The 20668-nt window shown below is 38.6% G+C and overlaps 1 protein-coding gene across 1 annotated transcript in view; it reads right to left on the reverse strand.

Annotated features, from left to right (window-relative positions):
• Nucleotides 1-5876: 5876 nt before the first annotated feature.
• The window catches only part of TFAP2D (transcription factor AP-2 delta), a 47014-nt gene continuing 32222 nt past the window's right edge, over nucleotides 5877-20668 (reverse strand). The window contains 2 exon segments of the mRNA XM_054004801.1: nucleotides 5877-6768; nucleotides 19679-19792. Coding sequence (XP_053860776.1) covers nucleotides 6549-6768; nucleotides 19679-19792 — 334 coding nt within the window. The 3' untranslated portion in view covers nucleotides 5877-6548.

Consider the following 20668-nt stretch of genomic DNA (forward strand, 5'->3'; position numbering starts at 1 on the left):
TATATAAAACCTGACAGAGATTAATTTTTTTCCATTACTTTTTTTCCTTTTCATCTTGTATGGTGCACTATCTACAACTCAGAGGCTACTTTTGCACATTGACTTGCACTTTGGCACTGCACCCCTGCAAATCTCAGTGGAACTGTCTTCTTTTTGTTTTAATGGATTGAGTGGAAAAATTAACACACCAAAGTGAAGAGAGATAGGAAAAGCAGCCTCTCATGTGACTGTGTCTAAAATGCTGATGAATTTGTCACAGTTGCATTTCTTCTGATTTTGGAGAAGAGCACATACAGAATTGGGTAGAGGTATTCACTGTAGCACTTGGGGAATTGCATTTCCTAGAAGATTACAGGGGTACTATTATTCAGAGTTCATTTGTTAGGGAACAGAGGTGACAGCTGGATAAAAAAAGTTTAAATATGTGGGAACTTCCTCCCAATGCATTTCCTTTTCTATCTGAAACTCTTCTGAAGTTTTTCTCACTACAGCTTTGCCCTTGGTGAGTGGTCTAGAATTGCTCAGAAAGTCATTTCTGAAAGATGCACTGAAACAACACAAAATGAAGGATTGTCATCAGGTTCCCAAACAGCTGTGAATATGTCTAAAAATTGTTGTAAAAACCACATCATTTTGCTTTTTACAAAATTTTTAGTAAAAATTTTTAGATCCATTTGTTCTTGGAAAGCTTGGCTAAACCTCTGAGCTAGAGTTGCTTTAAGTCATACCTTAAAGAGGATATGGTTTACATCTAAAGACTTTTTTTATTACTGTTTTTTTCTTCCTGGAAAGAGTAAAACCTTGTGTCACAATATTGGAATCAAAATCTCGAGTGGGAGCAGTGGCAGTTAGCCCAGACCCTTGGCTGAAGTAGCACTTGGAAATAAACTGTTGTAAATTTTCTGGGAGAAGATTAAATAGTTAGTTTGAGACTGTGGGGATGAGGATTTGATTGCCAGCATTGTCACAGCCTTTCCCACAGTTATGGGAAAAGCACATCTGAGGGCCTCTAAATATTAAATATCAAGGGTTAGTAAATTTTCTAGGGTGCATCCACTGTGAGTTAATAGACATGAGGACTCTTGCTACTTTTCCTTATCTAACCTACCACTTATCTAATATAAATCATCCTAACCAGTTTGGATTACTGCTTTAGGACAATACAAATTGCCTTGCATTAGATCTTCCTCTTTACACAAAAACATTAAATCTGGGTAACAGATTCTAGACCAGATAACTATTTAACATGATCACATTTAGGTGGAATAAATCCAAACTTTAATCTCTGTATAAATTGATTTCCTTGCTGTAATTTCAGAATAATATTTTAATTGTTTCTCTGCTTTGTATGTCTTACCTGTTGGATGAAAATTCTAGGTCTTGTAATGTCACAGATCTGGTTCCTGGTTAAGTTTGATAATCTTTTTTCAGAGATGGAAATTATTTTGAAGCACCAGACAGATCAGGGTTAAATCAACATAGATTTTATTGCCGTGAAATGTTTGATCAAATGTGGTCATTATCTTCATAGACTCATGTAAAACAGGTAGCTTGTATAGGAAATAGAAATATAAAAGATTATGTTTTTCACCACTGAATTATAAATTAAATTAAATGGAAGGAAAAAACCAAACCAAAACTCCAAAGCAATAAATAGGACATTGTTTGTTGGTGACCAAGTGCGCACTCACATTTAAATACAATCACAACAGCTGCTGTACAGAACAGAATTAATTGTACAAAATAAAGAAAAGTAAAGAATAGCAATAAAAAAGATTAGACCTCTCCAAATGACCTTCATCTGGCAAAGGAAAATGACTTTATCTTCCTCCCTCATTCCCCACACAGCTGTATGTGAATTCTTGTTAAACCTGAAATGAGGGCAGAGGCAAAGGATACTTTTATAAACACAGTTCCTTTATAATTTATTGATTCTTCCTTGTGTTGCAGGCTTGCGTCTTCTACTTATGCTGTTTCTTCTTGTCCTTAGAAATAAAGAATCAGAGCAGCAGAATTGTTTCTCCAAAGGATAAATGAAAGTCATCAAATGACCTTGGAATTCACTAGCATCCTTTTTGGATACCTAAGACATCTAAGACCAAAATTGCTTGTTGGTATTAGGAAACAAACAAACAAACAAAAAATAGCAGTTAGAGATTGTAAAGTTAAAACTGGCTCTTAGGACAATAAACAGCCCTTCTTGAGCCTGGCTGCAAAATTGTGAGCTGCGCCTGTGCCACTGAGTCACGTCCAAAGGAAGAGATGAACTGGGGAAATATTTACACAGAGGTCCAGGATTTGGAAGGACTATACATTGTGCCTGCTTTGTAGCAGATTTTTCCGGTTTTAGGAAAAGTCAAAGAGAAACTTCAAAGAGCAGATTCCATGTTGATTTGGAGAGCTGAAGTCTTTTCCCAACAAATGTTGGCATTTATCTTTAAAAAGGAAGCAAATGAAAGGTCTAAATTCACCCCTTCTGCCAGTTCTCCAAGGCAACAGAATGACACCTAGGAGTTAGGGTTAAAGATGGCAGCATGAAGGACAAAGTTCTTGACAGTCTTCAGTTGTAGGTGGCAGAGTCATCACTGCTTGTCTGTGGTTCCCTCCCCTTAACAGGCCACATGAGCTCTGTTCCAGTTCTCATCATCCGATAAAACTCTCTCTTTACTACATTACCTGTTGCCATGTAATGGTGCTAAATGAGGGCTATGTGAACAGAGAACCAAATCTCAGGGCAAAGGTGAGAATGTTGCTCCTACTCTGCCAGACTCACCTGCTAAGCTTCGTCAGCACAAGAGCTGTTTGTACTCACAGTGAGTAACACCTTGGTCTAGAAAAATAAATTTGTAGTTAGTCAGTGTGTTTACTCCATGAGTAATTTGCTAATAAATCCAAGAGTCAAAAGCTGCTCTTTGTGAGTCAAAAGTGCCAGGACTTAGAATAAGGAATAAATTCAATGTTAAAATGTTTTGAGATTGGTAGTGGGAAAGGTGTAACTCATACAGAGCTGAGCAATGGGCTGAAGCACAACAGGATCCAACTACTCAAAAAGCACTTGGGTTATGAATCAATTTTTGGGGTCCAACAATCATAATGACTCATTGTCCTGGCCATGAAACTTTGGAGACTTTTCTCTACTCCTTTAATGGTTTTGACATTAAATAAACACTTCCATAATATCTTAAAGGAAGATTTTTTTTTTTTCCTTTTTCTGATCAGATAAATTTCCAAGTCAAAGTATACTTCAATCTGACACCAGGGAGCCCCCACTAACTTCAAATCATGAACTTCCTTCAGGTTTATCTAGGTCATGAATGTGTTTTGAGATGGCAATGTTTCCACAGAGATGAGGACTAAGAAAACAATAAAACCCCTGAACTTACCACATGGGAACATGGGCATGTTTCCATGGACAGCATGGGAATGTAAGTGGGAAGTTAGGCTGAGATTTTAACAGGAACATCAGTGAATTCATTGCTTAAAACCTCACTGAAAGTACCGATGTCAAAAACAAAAGGTATTTTGACACCAAACTGCTCAGATAGCTAGTTCAGCAGAAAAGGCAGTGATAATTATTGTTTGCTCAATAAAATTATTAAGTGCAATTAAAAAAAATAGAGAGCATGACAATATCAGCAAACTTGTAGCCACATTTTAAAACAAGCTTTGCTTTTAAAATGTGCTAATGCACTAAGAGAAAAAATAGATGTTTCTCATGGAAATAGAAACAACTTCTTAATGGTAAGAACATATAGCAGTTCAATCAGGTAGAATCAGATCTGTATAGACCATTAACAAAAATATCCAAGGGTCATTAAGCCAAAAACTGGAAGTTTTGGGTCTTGAAGTGTGCTCAGATTTATTAAAAGATCAAAGGGTAATCCAGGCCAAAAATAATCTGTTGCCTGTGGAGCAGACACTCATAATGATTATGTAACAATGAGAGACACAAGTCTTGAAATAAATTATTGTTGGGACCTTGGACCATATCTGGATTAGGCAAATATTTCATATAAGGCTGTATACATATTATTTGCAATGTTAAGCATTTTAATTTGATGGTAATAAAATGCTGCTTTCCCAACAGTTTCACAGATTTATTTGCCCAACCATTTATTCCTCCTTCTCCAAAAAGTTGATATTTTAGTAGAAAAAAACTGAAGAGGTTTTAAAAAACATTTTCCTTATATTTTTTCCTAAACAAAATCTAATTTAAATTTATCCACATCTTGAAATAGAGGTTTAAATTAAATTGTTTTACAGCACATATTTTACAGATGTGGCAAATCTGCATATTTGACACAATCAAACTTTTGATTTTTCCCTTTCCTCTCCCTCAGTTTGGGCAATAGAAAAAGCAGAATAAGTTTCCTTTTCACTTTTAATCATGGTTACCTACTTTCACACTCGAGCATTTAATGTTCTAGGACAGTTCACAACGTTTCTGCAGAGGATGTCTCTGAGGACTGTTCATTTGATTTTAGCATTTCACCAGAAGTACCAGTACAAATTCATTAAATTAATTTAATAAAGTTAAATTTTTTTGAGGCACTTATCTGATCTTGGTGTGTAAAGGAGATGGAGTCCCATGGAGATACACACGTTTCCCTCAGTGCAGGAGGGTGACTGGATAGCACTAAAGCAGGTATCTGAGTCATACACCTACCCTGAGCAAGGACAACTCTGGGCAAAAGCATAGGATTTTTTTCCCAGATTTCTTTAAATAAACAATCAGGAGCTCCTTACTTTCTAGAGTGTTTTCTCATGGTGATGGCAATGTCCTTAGTGACCTTGAGAGGAGCAGCATCATGCCATCATCACTCTATTGCCTTCCATAATTTGAAAGGTGAGGGTGATTTTGTTAATTCAGTTTGATTCCTTGCATCTGGCTTCAAACACTGCAGCTATTTGTTGCAGTCCCTAGGTTTAGTCTAAACTGATCATCCAAGGTGTAATCCATGCTAACAACTTCTAGAAAGTAAAAGTGTGTGAGAGCTTTTGCCACCCACAGTTATCTACTGCTGTCTCTGGGATCCTCCAGCTCCTCCTCCAGGTGAGTCCAGTTCTCCTAAAAGTTTCATGTCATAACTATCAAAACTCTGCCTTAGATACCTAAAACACCTCAAATGGCTCTAAACATTTACACATGGACAACTATAGATTTTCCTACCACAGAAAGAGTTGAATTGTCCCTTGGAAGAAAAGGTCTGGTTCTGCTGATCTGAAGTAGAGTTTAGATGGACAACACCAAGCCCCCCTAGTAATACCATTCCTTCCTAACTTTCTCAATAAGGTGATGTGAGAGAAACAAGAAAAAGAATGGAATGAAGGTCTTGTTGAAGAAGGAGTTAGAATGTGACTGGAAAAAGTCCCTAGACTCAAAGAGTCTTGAGTGCTAACTATACCTCCCATGTTTTCTGCGCGAGCATGTGTGGTAGGTAGTAAAATAATATTTCAAAAGTATGTTAGCAAGGTTATTACCACTCAGCTGCTGTGGACTAAGCCAATCTGTCTCATTTGTCATTTTGTTTTTATTTGATTTCCAGTGAGTGGATTCTGTTAGACCTCTGCACCTCAGCTGGATTTATAAAGACAATAAAGCTGCAGAAACAAGCTGTTGAAGAAAAGAAAGCATCATAAAATCAAGGCAGCACAAAAGGTGACTCCAATTGCCTGCATTGATTGTGTTGAACAGAGATCCAGGTATGGCAGAGTGCTGTGGGACCAGGGGCTGAGAAAATAGAGAACAGAAGCCCATGCTGTCATTTAAACTGAAGTTCACAGAGGGATCAGGGCTTTTACTGAGACTATAAAGGTCTGTTTTCCTTTTAGTCTGCCATGCTCTTTTCACAAGAGACACCATGGCTGCAGTTTGAATGGTCAGGACAGATTCCCAACAGGTTCTGGCCTCATTCCATTGCAGCTTTATTGTGCATTCCCATGTACAGGATGGTTCATTTGTCCCATGACCCAAGAATTTCTCTTTTGCCAGATTTCCATATTGTTTTCCCAATGGTGAGTAGATCAGGCGTTTCCAATGGAACAGAGGAAGCCTTTCTTTCAATCTATCCAGCATGAGAGCAAAGTCAGGATGCTGGAACTATGTGTCCCACAACTGATGCACCGACCCTAACTCTGCTGCCGGAGAAGAAAGTGCTTCAAATTTCATGTGCCACCTCAGCCAAGTCCAGAAGTGCTTATAAAAAACAGTGTTAGTGTATCATTCAGAACAATCAAATACTACGTGCACAAAAAAGCAGTTTAGAGCAACATAAATTTTAAAAAAGTGACAATTTCATCACACAATTACTGTACACTGCTGTTCTTAGGGTTGAATACTTTCCTCTCTCACGCTCTCTCTTTCTCTCTGTTTTAATCTTTCTTTTTTACTTTCTTTTTATTTTCTTTTTACTATTTTTTCCTTTCCCCCCCCCCTTTTTTTTTTTTCTGGATTTGGTCCACTGGAGATAAATTGCCCTCAATGATATATATATTTAAAAAAAATATCAGCAGCAAGACTCTCTCGAAATAGATTCTGTTTGATGTAGCTAGTCTGTCTTTTCTGTTTTGCCCTCTTTCACAGCAGCCTCTGAAGTTTTCCGCAGGGGGGCTTTCTCCGAGTTGGCGTGTCCTTGGCCGGATTCCGCCGCTCCTCCGTTTTTGTGCGATGTGTGCTTTTCCAAGTAGTTCAGCATTTCACTGAGAACAGTTTGGAAAGTGCTTAGGGCAGCACATATTGCAGGAGTTCCAAAACCATGAGTGATCAAACTACAAATAGGAAGGAGACAGAAAAAAAAAAAAAAAAAAGGGAAAGAAATACGCACACACACATAAATATCAATGCACTCACAAACACTGAGGAGTTTACAGTACACTCATTTTGCTATACTGAAATTCAAGATTTGTTCCCTATTTATTACCTGTGGGAGAAACAGAAAAGAAAGGAATAGAGCCAAAGAGCAGACTGCATACAGCTTCAAATGTTGTTTTTGGTGGAGCCTCAGCTTTGAAACACCACGGACAGACTCTCAGCAAGTGCAGACTGACACAGGGCTGTTGACTTCAGAGAAGCCAAGACAGAATCCGTGCCCTTGGCTCTGCAGCATTGTTAATTTTCCAGGGTCATAAAGTCTGGCTCCCCCTTCTTGGGTAAATAAAAGGAATTCTGTGTGGCTTATTCACAGTTCTGGATCATACTTAGTTGACTTGATGATCTTGGAGGTCTTTTCTACCCTTAATGATTCTGTGATTTTATAGATCTTAAACATGACCTGGTTATTCTAAATGAAGGTATGTACTAGGAAATTCAGCAAAGCCAAGGATACTATCTCCAACCCTCAGCACAATTGGCATGATTTGGTCATATCCATGCTGCTAAATTCATGGACCATCCAACAGGGTGAGATCTGAAGTTCCCGTTGGGAATAGACCCTTGCCAATACCCTTGGCAATACCCATGCTCAAGTGATGAACAGAAAATGTTTCACATAGGGCTGGTTTAGGCAGGCTGAATTAATGAGCATTCCTAACAAATTATTGGCAAAAATAACACAGTTCTAATGATGCTTCCTTGTAGTATTGAGTTTACTGGTATAGATTTGCCCTGTTGCACCTTTCATCTAAACATCTAAATAAGGGGGTTTTATAAACACTGAATTTTTATTGTCATTGTTCCTGGCTGCCACCTGTAGATCCAGAAGTACGCAAGTTTTCCACAAGTCCCATCTCTTGGATACCATCTCGGTGAAGATCATAGAATCCCAGAATGCTCTGGGTTGGAAGGGATCTTAAAGATCATCTCATTCCATCCCCCTGCCATGGGCTGGGATACCTTCAGCTATCCCAGAGTGCTCCCAGCCCCATCCAACCTGGCCTTGGACACTTCCAGGGATCCAGGGGCAGCCACAGCTTCTCTGGGAAACCCGCCCCAGGGCCTCTCCACCCCCAAAGTGAGGAATATCCCAATATCCCAATATCCCATCTAATTCTGCTCTCTGTCAGTGGGAAGTCATTCCTCCTTTTCCTGTCACTCTATGCCCTTATCCAAAGTCCTTGTCCAGTTATCATGGAGCCTGTTAGGGTACTGGAAGGGGCTCTAAGGCCTCCCCAGAGCCTTTTCTTCTCCAGGCTGTACAATCCCAATCCTCTCAGCCTTTTCTTGTAGCAGAACTGCTCCAGCCCTCTAACCATCTTCATGGACTCCTCTGGACTTGCTCCAACAGCTCCATGTCTTTCCTGTGCCGGGGACCCCAGAGCTGGATGCAAGACTGCAGGATGTCCCAACTACCACAGGATATGGGACATGCCACTACAAATCAGGTTTTTGGCAATTGACTTTGATGCCATTTGCCTAAATACTATATGTGCAGTATAAGATGATCATGAAAGGGCCAAAAAAACTAAAGTTATTATGGGCAACCTTGTTTTCCTTGTTATAATGATTCATTTTGATAAGTGGTATGTGAAAACAAAACCCCCTGCCCTAATCCTCCAGATTTTTAGTTTTCATTTAGAAACATAAATTTAAGATTATTTCAAAGATTGAAATGTCATAGAAATTTTCAAAAGTGATTTCAGTTATTTTAATCCCACTCAGAGAAGAAAGAAGATGAAAGGAACAGAAGCTAATTTTTGGGTTTGTGGGCATTTTTGAGAAATCAGTACTTTATATTGGTTTGTGTGAAGGGAAAGAAAATCCACATCTCAGTGATTCTGACAAAGAAAAATAACTGTTTCTCATTCCCTGCTGGTTAAGATTTTGTCCCTACAGTGACTCTCTGGCTGTCTTGGGCACCACATCAGTAAATCCTCAGTTGATGCAGAGACCCATGTGAGGGTTAGAAATATGAATATTTCACTTCAGTGACCTGTTTCCTCTGCACTTTGGCTTCTCAGTCTTTCCAAGCTTTTTACAAAAAAAAGTGAAAATTTAGGGGCTAGGGGGAAAGAGATTTTACAGGACATGGACAATTGGTAGGATGTTGTAAGTATCAAAAAAACCCACATGGAAAAGGCTTCAAGATATTTTTTTTAGGTCACCTTTCTGTCTGCTAGACATTGGAAACTTATTTGATAGGAAAGCTGGTATCTTAGGGAAGACACAAAAAATTTGTGAATTCTAACCAAAATGAGTGCTCAATATGGAAATATGTCTTCATTTCAGATTGGGAGTGGCACAGTCTTTTATAAAAGGTCTCAAAAAGGCTATTTCCAAATAACTAGCATTTAGAACATTTATCCATAAGTCTCCAGGCACTTTTCAAAGCAGGAATTTATATTTATTCCAAGTTAGTAATGCGAAGAAAATTATAATTAAATATTTACAAGCAATATTTTGCAAACATCAATTAATAATACCACATAAAGTTTGGATGCTTGAAGTTTGAACTTTTATCAATATCTGGATTTTTATAATTTAGCATTGCAAAAAGGTAAACGTACTTCAGTTTAATTTTATTTTCTTTTTAGGTATGCTTGGCATACAAAAAAATATAAAAATCATAATCATTGTAAGTCATGTTTTAAATACTTGTAAAAAATAGATAAGCAGTAGCATATATGAGTATTTTAAGCCCTTTCAAGTCACTTTAGGAGTCAGGTGATTTAATGACTTTGTGTCGCATTTTATCATAATTTCCTGTCTTCAGAAGTCCAGAGAAATGAAAATGTGATGGAGTTTGCAGAATCAATAAGCAAGAAAAAGGAAATAAAAGGTATCATTGCTAGTTATGTTATTGCATGATTTTTACACTGCTTGTGTGATCTTCTGTGTCCTGATTTGGGGAACTGACTATACTGAGACATGTAAAACTCTTTATGATCTTGCAAGTAAAAGAAACTAGTGTATGTATTATAGAAGCTGGAAATACCTGCATTCATTCATTCATTCATTCATTCATTCATTCATTCATTCATTCATTCTTTCATTTGCAGTAGATGCAAATTATATAATCATAGAATCATTTCGTTTGGAAAATACCACCAAGATCATCAGGTCCAACCATTCTCCCAGCACTGCCAAGCCCACCACTAAGCCATGTCCCCAAAAGCCACATCCATGTGATTATTGAACACTTTCAGGGATGGTGAACCCACCATTTCCCTGGGCAGCCTGTTCCAATATCTGACCACCCTTTCAGCTAAGCTTTTCCTAATATCCAATCTAAACCTCTCCTGGCTCAACTCGAGGTTGTTTCCTCATGTCCTATCGCTTTTTACCTGGGAAGAAAGACCAACCCCCACCTGGTTACAATCTGCTTTCAGGGCATTGTAGAAAATGAGAAGGTCAAGTAAACAGTAAGTTTAATACAGGATTAAATGGAAAATAAACTTTCTGACCTATAATTTTTGAAACTTTCAATTTCGTAACAAAAGGAATGATACTGTGCTCGTTTGACAGCTCAATAGACCCTGAGAAGTAAAGTGGGAATACTGCCTTCAAAACTTAGAGGGATTGTCTCGGAAATGATCTCTAGGGGAACGAACAAACTTTATTGTTCTGAAATGCTGAACAAGATTGTAGAGAATACCAGAATAGGACAAAATCTGATATTAAGGTACATAAGCGTAGGTGCCAACTTGTAGGTGAGAATGTCAATAATGCCAAACTCCCATTACTACCAAAGCGGACTTAATGTAGTTTCCTGTCTGTAAGAGTCTACAGAGATTTGATATGTCCTGTGACATTTGGAACATCTGCACAGATTTGATAGATGTGATATAGGACTTAAGTCCAGCCTGCTTGTAGATGTTTTAATGCTGGGCAGGTTACCCTTGTGTATCTCAAATTGTTTACACAAATGAATTGAGACATGGGGCTTTGTTCAATACAGTCACAGAAGTCTGAAGAATGAATTAACACATTAAATGGATGTGTCTCCTTTATAGTGAGCTGCACCATTCTCCTGGCTACACTGAGGGCTCCATCCTAAATAAAAACGTGATTTGGGTGCTATTCGAGATGTTCTGGAGTACCCAGACATCTATGTCATGTGAACAGGTAATAATACAGAGGGGTTAGAGGGGAGCAGGACCCTTTTAAAGCAGCAGTGGGTGGATGGAATAGTTAATAACACTAAAAAAGGCTCACCTATATCTTGCCCTAGATCTTCATTGACTATGTGAGAAGCTCAGACATCCAGCTTACATAAAAGCACCAAGATATTGCTACTTGATCCAGAGCAGAATCTGAAACTTCTGGTTTAAAAATTAATGCTCATAGGAAAAGAATGTTTTGGAGTAAGTAAGGGGTCTACTTCTTTTACAGTTTAGCTTTTTAGTTACTAGTAATCATTAAATATGGCAGCTCTTACCAACATAGCCTTGTGTTTCCTATTAAAAAGCCAAATTTTTTAGTGAAATGTTACTGCAGAGTCTCGTGGCAACTCTGTTTTCAGTTCCTGATGAATAGATTCTTCTCCACAAATGGGGATATGCAGAGCCTTTTAATTTTCCCATGAAGCTTATTAAGAGAAATAATTTTATAGAAAATTTCTAACCAGCGCTTCTTGCCAAGCTCCTATGAGGTTGTATTTTATTAGGCTCACTTTAGGTAATGAGCATAAAAAGGCCGAGAGATATTATCCTCTACTTTATCTTACATTTCTATCAGTAATTCCCCTTGCTCTAATTTTGGTGGTCCTTACTTCTCTGCAAGTTAAAGTCTTTGAAAAATTCAAGGAACTTGGATAATTTCCCTTTGCTGATGAAAGTAAGTTTCAAGTTTGGGAGAAAATCTGATTTTACATTTAAATCAGACATAACAGACAGAAGATTAATGGCAAAGCATTCAAATGTGTTTCCTGAAAGTCAAATTTAGCTGCCTGATTTTCCAGGCTAATTGAGCTCACACTGAAATTGGTTCATTTTTGGTACGCTCCACACCTATGAAAGGAGTTGCTTTCATTATCATACTTTCATTTGGGTTTATAAGCCTAAAATTAAACATGGTGGTTTCATAATGGAGTCTTCTGGGTATTCTCAGCTTTGTAGTGCAACCCACTACAGCTCCTATAAACCAACTTTATTGTTCTGAGAGGCAAGGCTGAAATCTCTGATTCTGATGTTGGAGAGGTGCAGAAAAAGGCAGTGAATATCAGGCCGACACATTACAAAGTCTGGTGCTTAAGGACATCCAGGCCTGCCTGTAATTCTGCCCAGTGCTATGATGCAATTATGTCTACTCATGTTTTAATGATGGCCTTACATAGAAGTGGAAAGATCCAAGTGTGCCTGAAGGCTTGGAGTCTTGTTTGGCAACCACCTCAAGGACTCCTCCATACCCCAGGCTGGTGAAGCTCTGACATGAAGCAAAAGAAACAGCTTCCCTCTCAGTGGGGGGGAGAAGAGGCCATCTGTACTGAATGTTTACAACCTCATTTAAAATAAATAAGCCCTTTAAAATAATAGTAATGAAGACAAAGCAACCTTGAACTTATTGGTCAGCTTTTCTCAGAACTTTGACTGTGAAAACTCCATGATTATCCAAATTCAACAGCACACAGCTGATGACAGATGTGATATGACGTATGAAGATATGATATGACGTTTAATGGCTGTAAAGGAAATGGTAAAACGTTTGCATGTCTTCACTGACACAAGTAACATCTGAATATAGAGGTGACAATATTGACTTTGAGGTGCTTCTCTTGATTTCAAGGTCTCTCTTGTGAAGGTTGCCTGGAAAGTTAAATGGTGATAACTTTACTTCAGAAGCTCAGAAGGTCTAAGCATGACATGAGTTAGACTCATAGTCAAAAATCAGAACATGGGCAGTGTATATTACAGGGATAAGAAGTCTATAGGGTCAGAGTAGCAAACAGTACAGAAGTTGACTTCAAACTAGGCCCTCATGTTTTCCTTCTGTTCATAGTGTTTTAAAGACATATCCTCCTAAGCAGATGGATCTCCTTCTACCATGTGTAAAAGCCAAGGAGAAAACAGGAGAAGAGAATTAGAGCTGATGCCCCAAATTTAAGATAATCTATTTTGGATCTGTAATTTTCAGATTTTGGGACTCATTTTCCACACTAAGAAGAATTGCCCAGGCAACAGACCTGAAACTTCCAAAAACTGTGGAGTGTTTCTGAACTGTGGACCAAAGTTTAAAACATTTAGTGGTTCATCTTTACTTTATGGGAAGGCAAAGGAACAGATGAGGTTCATTCCATTTACTACTATCCATAAATTTTTATCCATAAATCCATAAATAGCTGAGAAACTCTATTGCTCTCCTCAAATGAGAAAAACCAAGAATTAACATTTATAGAGATGCTTATGACAAAGTGTAATCAATTTCATAGCCCTTTAATTTGGAAAGGAGGGGAGGGCATTCATTTTTCTTTTGGGAAACACAGGAGTGCTTTAAATGCTTTAAGAAATCTTAAATGTTATGTTGAAAATCTAAGCACGCCCAAGATTTTTTCACTTCTTTAATGAATGTATATATTTTTTTTTCCTGTGATTAGGGAACGTAGTTTTTAATGAAGCAGATAAAAAAAAAGAAAGCAGATTTTTGTCTATTTTCTTGACTCCATAAATTGTGACTTTAAGGGAATATGGTATCATACAACCCATGACAAAAACCTTTAACAATATTAGAAATTAGAAAGGATTTAGTTCACCAGGAGAACAGGACAAAGTGATTGAGACCTTACTATGGAAAGATCAAAGAAGGAGTCCCTTGGAAAGGAAGTGAGGGAAAGATCCCAGAAGAAGGCACTCTAACACTTAAGGTAAATAAAGAGATGAGGGAAAAAAGTAAAAATAAAATTTAAGAAAAGGAAAAAAGAGTTAAACAATTTGTTGCTCCCTAGTGCCTCAGCACTAGGCACCAGTGTTGTTCCTCTCAGTTAACAAAATCCAAAAATTGAGGGAGCTCCTGGAAATCAGGGCACTCTAGAGGGCACCAGAGGTGTTTCACCATAAACTTCATTGTGCACCAGGCTTCTTCCAGTCCCTGCATCCAAACAGGAGATTGCTGCTGTGAACTGAGATCACTGGAATTACAACAGAAGCTGCTCTACCTCCTGATAAGCAAAGTAGTGTAAAAAAAAAAAAAAAAAAAAAAAAAAAAGAGAGAACAATGTATAAAAGGGGATGAGCACATCTTTGAAGACAACCCACAAGTCAGTCTTTGGGCTTGGCTTCTTGTTACAGTTTAAAGAACACACTGAGCTTCAAAACCTGTTTCAATGCTCCGTTTTCCCCTTCGGAAAGAAGGATGTTACTTTCTTACTGCTCCCAAAGTCTGAGAGTCTGGTTTCTTGTCTGTCACTTTTCGTGTCACCTCATCAGCATGATGCCAGGCACTGGCAGGAGGCTGACAGCTCCAGGCTCAGCGAGCAGCTAAGCGACAAAACTCTTGTCTCAAACAGTTTCACAGGAAGGGTGTTTCATATCAGCTGGATGGCTCGACAGAACACAGAATAATCCATGAGGATGCTGATTGCTTTCATTACCTAACTTTAGTATTCTGAACCTATTACTTTTTGTGTGTCTGTTTTTATAAGGTTTCTGCAGTGAAAGAAGTGTCACTTACAAGAAAGTAATTTTCCCTTTGCTGTTTTGCTGTCTCTATCTTTTATATATAAAATAGAAGATCTGGGTGTGATTTTGCATCTTGATGAAATGTAGCCTTGAAGTTAAAGGATCAAATACAACTGCAATAATCAGTGGATACTCTCCTCTCCCTATATGATGGATGGCATTAGTAAGTTATCTGAAATTTCCAACCACCACAGATTCTTAGAGACACAAGTGTCCCAAAAGCAAATGTAGAAGGTGTATCTATACCAAATTTTACAAGTGAAGAAAATGAGGTTAGGAGGGTGTTTGATGAGGTCAGGGAGTCTGTATGAATAAACCAAGACACAGACACAGATCTCGTGAGTTAATCTCAGAAAATCTTCTATTTGAAAGGTTTATGTATTGTGGCTTTGCTATTCCAGCACAGAATATGGGTCATTTTTATGGGTTTTCTGCTATCTCTGTTACATGAGATTCTGGGGAGCCAAGAAAAGGATTCTGTTAAAAATTTAGAAAAAAAAAACCCAAACAAACAAACAAACAACAAAACTATTCTGATGTAAGGACAGGTTAAGAAGACAAAGCCATGAAGACATATCAGTTAAACTTTCAGGTTCCTGGCTGAATCTCAGATATGACAGTGAAATGGAAGAGAGATGAAGGTATGTGCTCTCTCCAAAAGGAGAGAAATATTATCTGAAATATATATATATTTTTAATTGCTGTCTTATTGATTTGCATATTTGGTCCAATTAGAGGGATACCCTAAATGTTGATCTGATCTGTTGGTCAACGTTGTTCCAGATCCAGCAGAAGATCCTGTTGATTGTAATGTCACCATTCAGCTTTGCTGGTTTAGAGGCAGAATTATGTTGTTGGGGTTTATCCAAGCCTTCACCATCTCCCCTCACAACTACCTGTGCCATAAAATCTCTGAGTGTGTATGTCAGAGGTCTTGTATCTCCAGCCAGAATTGTCTTCACCTGCTGCAGGTCATGACTTCCCTGGTTTACTATTTCTGGGCTTTTCTAAAGTGAATTATTCTCAATGTCTTACATTGTTTTGCTTACACCTATCCTTTTGCTATTTCTAAACATTACAATGCTAAAGAAAGATTTATATAACTTGAAGGGTTCTGAAAAAAAAAAAAACAGATGAAGCCTCAGCTTTATTGATGTCTGTAGGATTTGAATCTGGCTTAAGATTCATGAGAAATTAACTCCCCAGCTTTTCCCTCTTCCATACTCAGGTGCATGCACATGTACACAGAAGCCTCACATGATTCTGTGGGATTCTGGGGAAAAACCCTCTGAATTATAAGCAATAGAAGGTATTTCAAAAGAAACTAAGTTTTATGGAAGTACTTTCCTTTTCTCTTACATTTTCACTTGTCTTTCTTGCTCTTGCTCTTCTCACTCTTTACTCTCCTGATGATCCTTATGGTCTTTCCACTTTGAAAGTAAAGTGTGAGAAAAATGGATTCCTCTCATTAAAGCTATGAAAAATTTCAGGTTCTTTTCTGGTACTGATATGCTGACTTATTTTTGTTTTGTAGAAAACTCAAAAATGCTTTTCACAGATCAGCCTTTAGAGGACAATAAAGAGCTGGACGAAAAGTCGCAGCACTTAGTAATGGAAATGGATTTTTCCAGTTTTTTTTTTTTTGCTCCATGGCTTCATGATGAATTTTTCCTCAGAAACTGGGGGTGGGGTAGCTCATGTGGTGACTTTCAGGCCAGATACAACCCACAAGATTATTTGTGTTCAAGGTGTGCAAGACTAGGTTGAATGGGGCTTTGAGCAGCCTGGTCTGGAAGGTGTCACTGCCAATGGCAGAGAGGTTGGAACAGAGGTGATCTATAAGGTCTCTTCCAACATTTCCAGCTCAAAGAAGAGCTGAAGGACAGGTTGGGCAGCCCTACAACCTATCACCTCTTCTTGAATGCAGACTTATATAATGCTTGGAAATCTGAGCTATCCCAACACTTAGCCCGTGAGATTTGGGATTCAGCCCTGGCAAGGCAGGACTTCTCTAAATCTAAATTTATAACACAGGCAAGGCACCTGACTGGGCTGTAATAAGGGCTGGTGCTTCCAGGATTTCTAAACTTACACTTTTATGGTGATATATATGTACCACTCTGCCCAGGAATAATTTGGGTTAGTGCTAGTCAGACCAGGCAGAAAAAACCACAGAAGTTCTGCAGATGAAGACAAGTGCAGATGGCCAATGCCTGTTCTCTGGCACTACTTTTATCTGCTAGTACCAATATATTTGAAGTTATTTGAGGTTATCAATATAACTTTGACAGCCTACTGATAAGTGAAGTTATCAATGTAATTTCTCTATCTGTAATTTCTCTATTCTTTTTCTATCTGTCCTGTGCCAGGCTGTGAACCCTGGTCTTAACATAGAACAGCTATCATGAGAAAGTGGAGTACACAACTCTACACTGAACAGCTGTAGAGAAATTTATTCCTAAAGAAAACTTCCTTTCACCCCAATGGAGTAGAGGCTGGATCCAATTCCACTGTAGATATCCGATATTATAGTTCTTCAAAAAGTCTTTTAATATCTTAGAACTTATTTAAATAATAGACATTTGTGTGATTCCTCTGATATTTTTATGGTCATAAAAATCTCTTCAGATTTCTGAAGATTTCATCATATCATAGAATCATAGAGTGGTTTGGGTTGGAAGGGACATTAAGGAACTCTTTACTTCCCCCAGTGGCAGGGGGTTGGAACAAGATGAGATTTAAGGTTCCAACTCAGATCAGTAGTTTGTAGTGGTAGTAGGGGTTGAGATGATCTGACTGTGAAGAGTGATGGATTTAGGGGATGGGAATAATGATTTTTTAGCCTACATTAGGTTTAGCTGTCCACAGTGTAAGTGTCTAGTGTGTACTGGCTGGCTAATCTCCCATTCTGGTGGAGATATAGACCAGACTGTTCATATAATGGAGTTTAGAGAGAAGCTGTAGATACACTGATGAAGATATCTATGTTAGACCTGTTTAATTCAGATTTCTCAAGCTATACAGGTGAGATTCCTGGACACTGTGGCAGAGGATGTACAGCTGGCTGCAGTGGAGGCTCCTAGAGGCATCAGAGCAGAGTCAGAAGTTCAGGTCAGAAGCTGATCCGACCCCAGCATCTCTACACTAGCTGGAAAAGGAATATGGTCTCAGCTCCACCTCTGGGTCTGGCAGCACTCATCATTCCCTGAGCACAATCAGAGAAGACTCTGATTTAAGGCCAGGGAAGACCCTGAGTAGGATAAAGGCCAGGTGCCCATCTTCAGTCCAGCTTCCATGCAGCAGACATGGAAGAAAGTACTGATTGATCCAGGAGCTGCCTGCAGAAGATCTGCCCTCCAACTACTGACGTGCATCAGAGAAGGAAGGATGGGAGCTGTATCAGTTGACAGTTTTGTAGCTGAAGCCTTCAGCATTTTATTCTGACTGCTATTTCTAATCTAAACACAGGAATCCTTGGGGATTAGCCACCTTGTATCACATTTCCTCTGTGCACAGGGAATTATCTCTTTTTCCACAAGCTTAGGTAGCTCATTAAAATCCCTTTATGAGCATTCTGCATAAATAAGGATGTTTCTTTTGATGTGTGCATGTAGCTGGGTGTTTTGGAGTGTGTATTATGGAAAATATACACACACCTGGGTGCTCTGTGTGTGCACTGCTTGAGAATAGGAGTGGGGTTGTCCAAGTGTGTTCTTACACAGGTAGAATGCACACAGATGTGTGTAAGAATAAACAGGAATGTCAGGAATGTGTACATTTGTGGATGGGGAATCACCCTTGCCTCTCCACGCCTCAACAGACAAATGGAAGAAGAGGGATGGTGGGTATTTTTGGGATTCCACCCAAAGTCTGAGAGACTAAACATTAGTTATCACAGCACCTACCAGAATGTTAGTAACTAACAGATGTTGGGACATTGGGACACGGAAGTTGTCTGTCCAGCCAGTGAAAGAAGAGTGGCTCAGCTGGTTGTGCTAAAGAATATACAGCACAATTCTAAGCCTTTATAGGGCTATGAAACTTGCTTAATATTATGGTCTGTAAACAACTCTCTGGGACAGTTCTTCACATGTTTTTTCATATATTAGCTAGTGGATGGAAAGAATTAACAATTGGTAGCCTCAGCAAGTCATGTATCCCCCTCTGTGGCCTGAGCAAAGACAGGAGCACCTCCAGGATGTTTCATCCAACTTATCTTTGATAGCTATCTTAGATGACCCCACTATTTCAAAGTGGCCCTCTGGAAGATCCCACATCACTCCTGACTGTACCTGATGCATCGCCTAAAGCAAAAATGTGAAATGGCACAGCAACTCAGGAGCTAATAAATCTTTGAGACCCCAAAACATTTATACACTTTTATACATAATTAGGAAAAAATTCTAATGAAGCTTGGATTTGGTGTGCACATACCATGGGTCTTTGTCTTCAAAACAGCTTCTAAGCCTGTTTAAACCAGTACATTAAATATTGATCAAGAACTGAGTCTAAATATATCATCAGTGTGGCTTTTTAGTGCGAGTCAGCTTTCATTCTCCCAGATTTTTCCAGTGTGTTGTTCAGAAATTAGTGCAATAAAATTGTTTTAGTGGGTAATGTACTTTAAGGCCAGTCTGCTTTGGAAGCCAAAGAGTTAATAAAATGGACCTGGTAAGACATTGTCAAATGATCTCAGTAGCATAGAGGAACTTCTGGAACTATTTATTTAATTGGAAAAGATGCAATCTCTTCTTACTATTTTTTCTATTTTGGTTAATTTATATAGGTTCAGAATTTGAGTTTCTATGCTTCTGGACCATCCATTTGTAAGCTGTGATTTGGCTCAATTTAAAGCAAGACAATTTTCTGGCCAGATGGGGAGACTTGACCGCTAGATGCAGAAAATATCTTATTCAAACTCAGATTGTGGTCCTAGAAGCAGGTTGAAAGCAGCAAACTTGAACTACATTGTTGGGCAAACCTGCATTTTCAATAGGCACACTCAGCAGGGATTATGGATGTTAAATAATTTTTTGCATGTCTTTTAGGTAAGGGAACAAATACCATTAAACATCATATGCAGTGTAAAACAACGATATAGATTTTTAGTTTCCTCTTTCGAAAATCATACCTGAAATGTGTTAAATGTCTCTGGATGTCGAGGTCTAATATTGGAGTCGGTCTGGAGGATCCGAGGGGTGATCTGTCTTGACTTAGGAGGTCTTGGAATTCTTTACATATTTGTCTAAAAGGAAAATGGAACTCCTTCAATAAAACAGGTGGAATCCTTCCCATAAACTGATTCCCAACACACTCCACCTTTGTCCTGAGTGATCTCATTCATAACAGAATTGCTTGGCAGAAGTGTTGTTAGAGAAATTAAAGATAAACAAATCCATCTCTGGCTTACCTGCCCCACATTCTCAGAACCAACAACATACAGAATCTCTTGAACAGGAATATTTTCCCTGTGGAACCATATTAATGTTAACATTTTAAAATGTGATTTTTCCCCTGAATAGGACCCAGTTTGGCAGTGTTAAGTCTAGCTTAGCTCACCTACATTGGCAGCAAGCCTTATGATTAAAGGAAATGGTGAACTAGCATTAGAATATGCCTGAAAGGTGTATATTACTCTATTATTTAGTTTGTGTAAGTACACCAATACTTGTACATGGGCTTGTGTACATCGTGGGCACTGCTTTTTCTGCACATTGAAGTCTTGGATACTTTGGACTTCCCTTCTTGACTCCCAACCCTTAGGAAAAAGGGATTGTGAAAGAAGGACCCCATGTAGTGAGAATTCAGAATCTGTCTGCTCTGGTCTCCCACCAGCATAGTAGCCCATCTTCTTTGTAAAGGATGGATGGTCTTACTGTTTTCCCTCTCCCACTCAGTCTTCCCTGAGGCTTCTCAGGATGCCTCAGCACCTGGGGGTTAAGTTTATTCCCTGGAATTCCCCTATAATAGGACCTAGCACTAGGAAATACCAGAAAATAAGGCCTTTTGTTCTTGTGTTGTTGCATTGTTCTTTGTAAATTAGCCTAGGAATATTCTACCAACAAACTTTTAAAAAAAGAAACCAAATCAGTTCCATTTAGCTCATGTCCTCAGAAGATCA

Source organism: Vidua macroura, unplaced genomic scaffold (genome assembly GCF_024509145.1).
Source record: "Vidua macroura isolate BioBank_ID:100142 unplaced genomic scaffold, ASM2450914v1 whyUn_scaffold_123, whole genome shotgun sequence".
In the NCBI taxonomy this organism is placed as follows: Eukaryota; Metazoa; Chordata; class Aves; order Passeriformes; family Viduidae; genus Vidua; species Vidua macroura.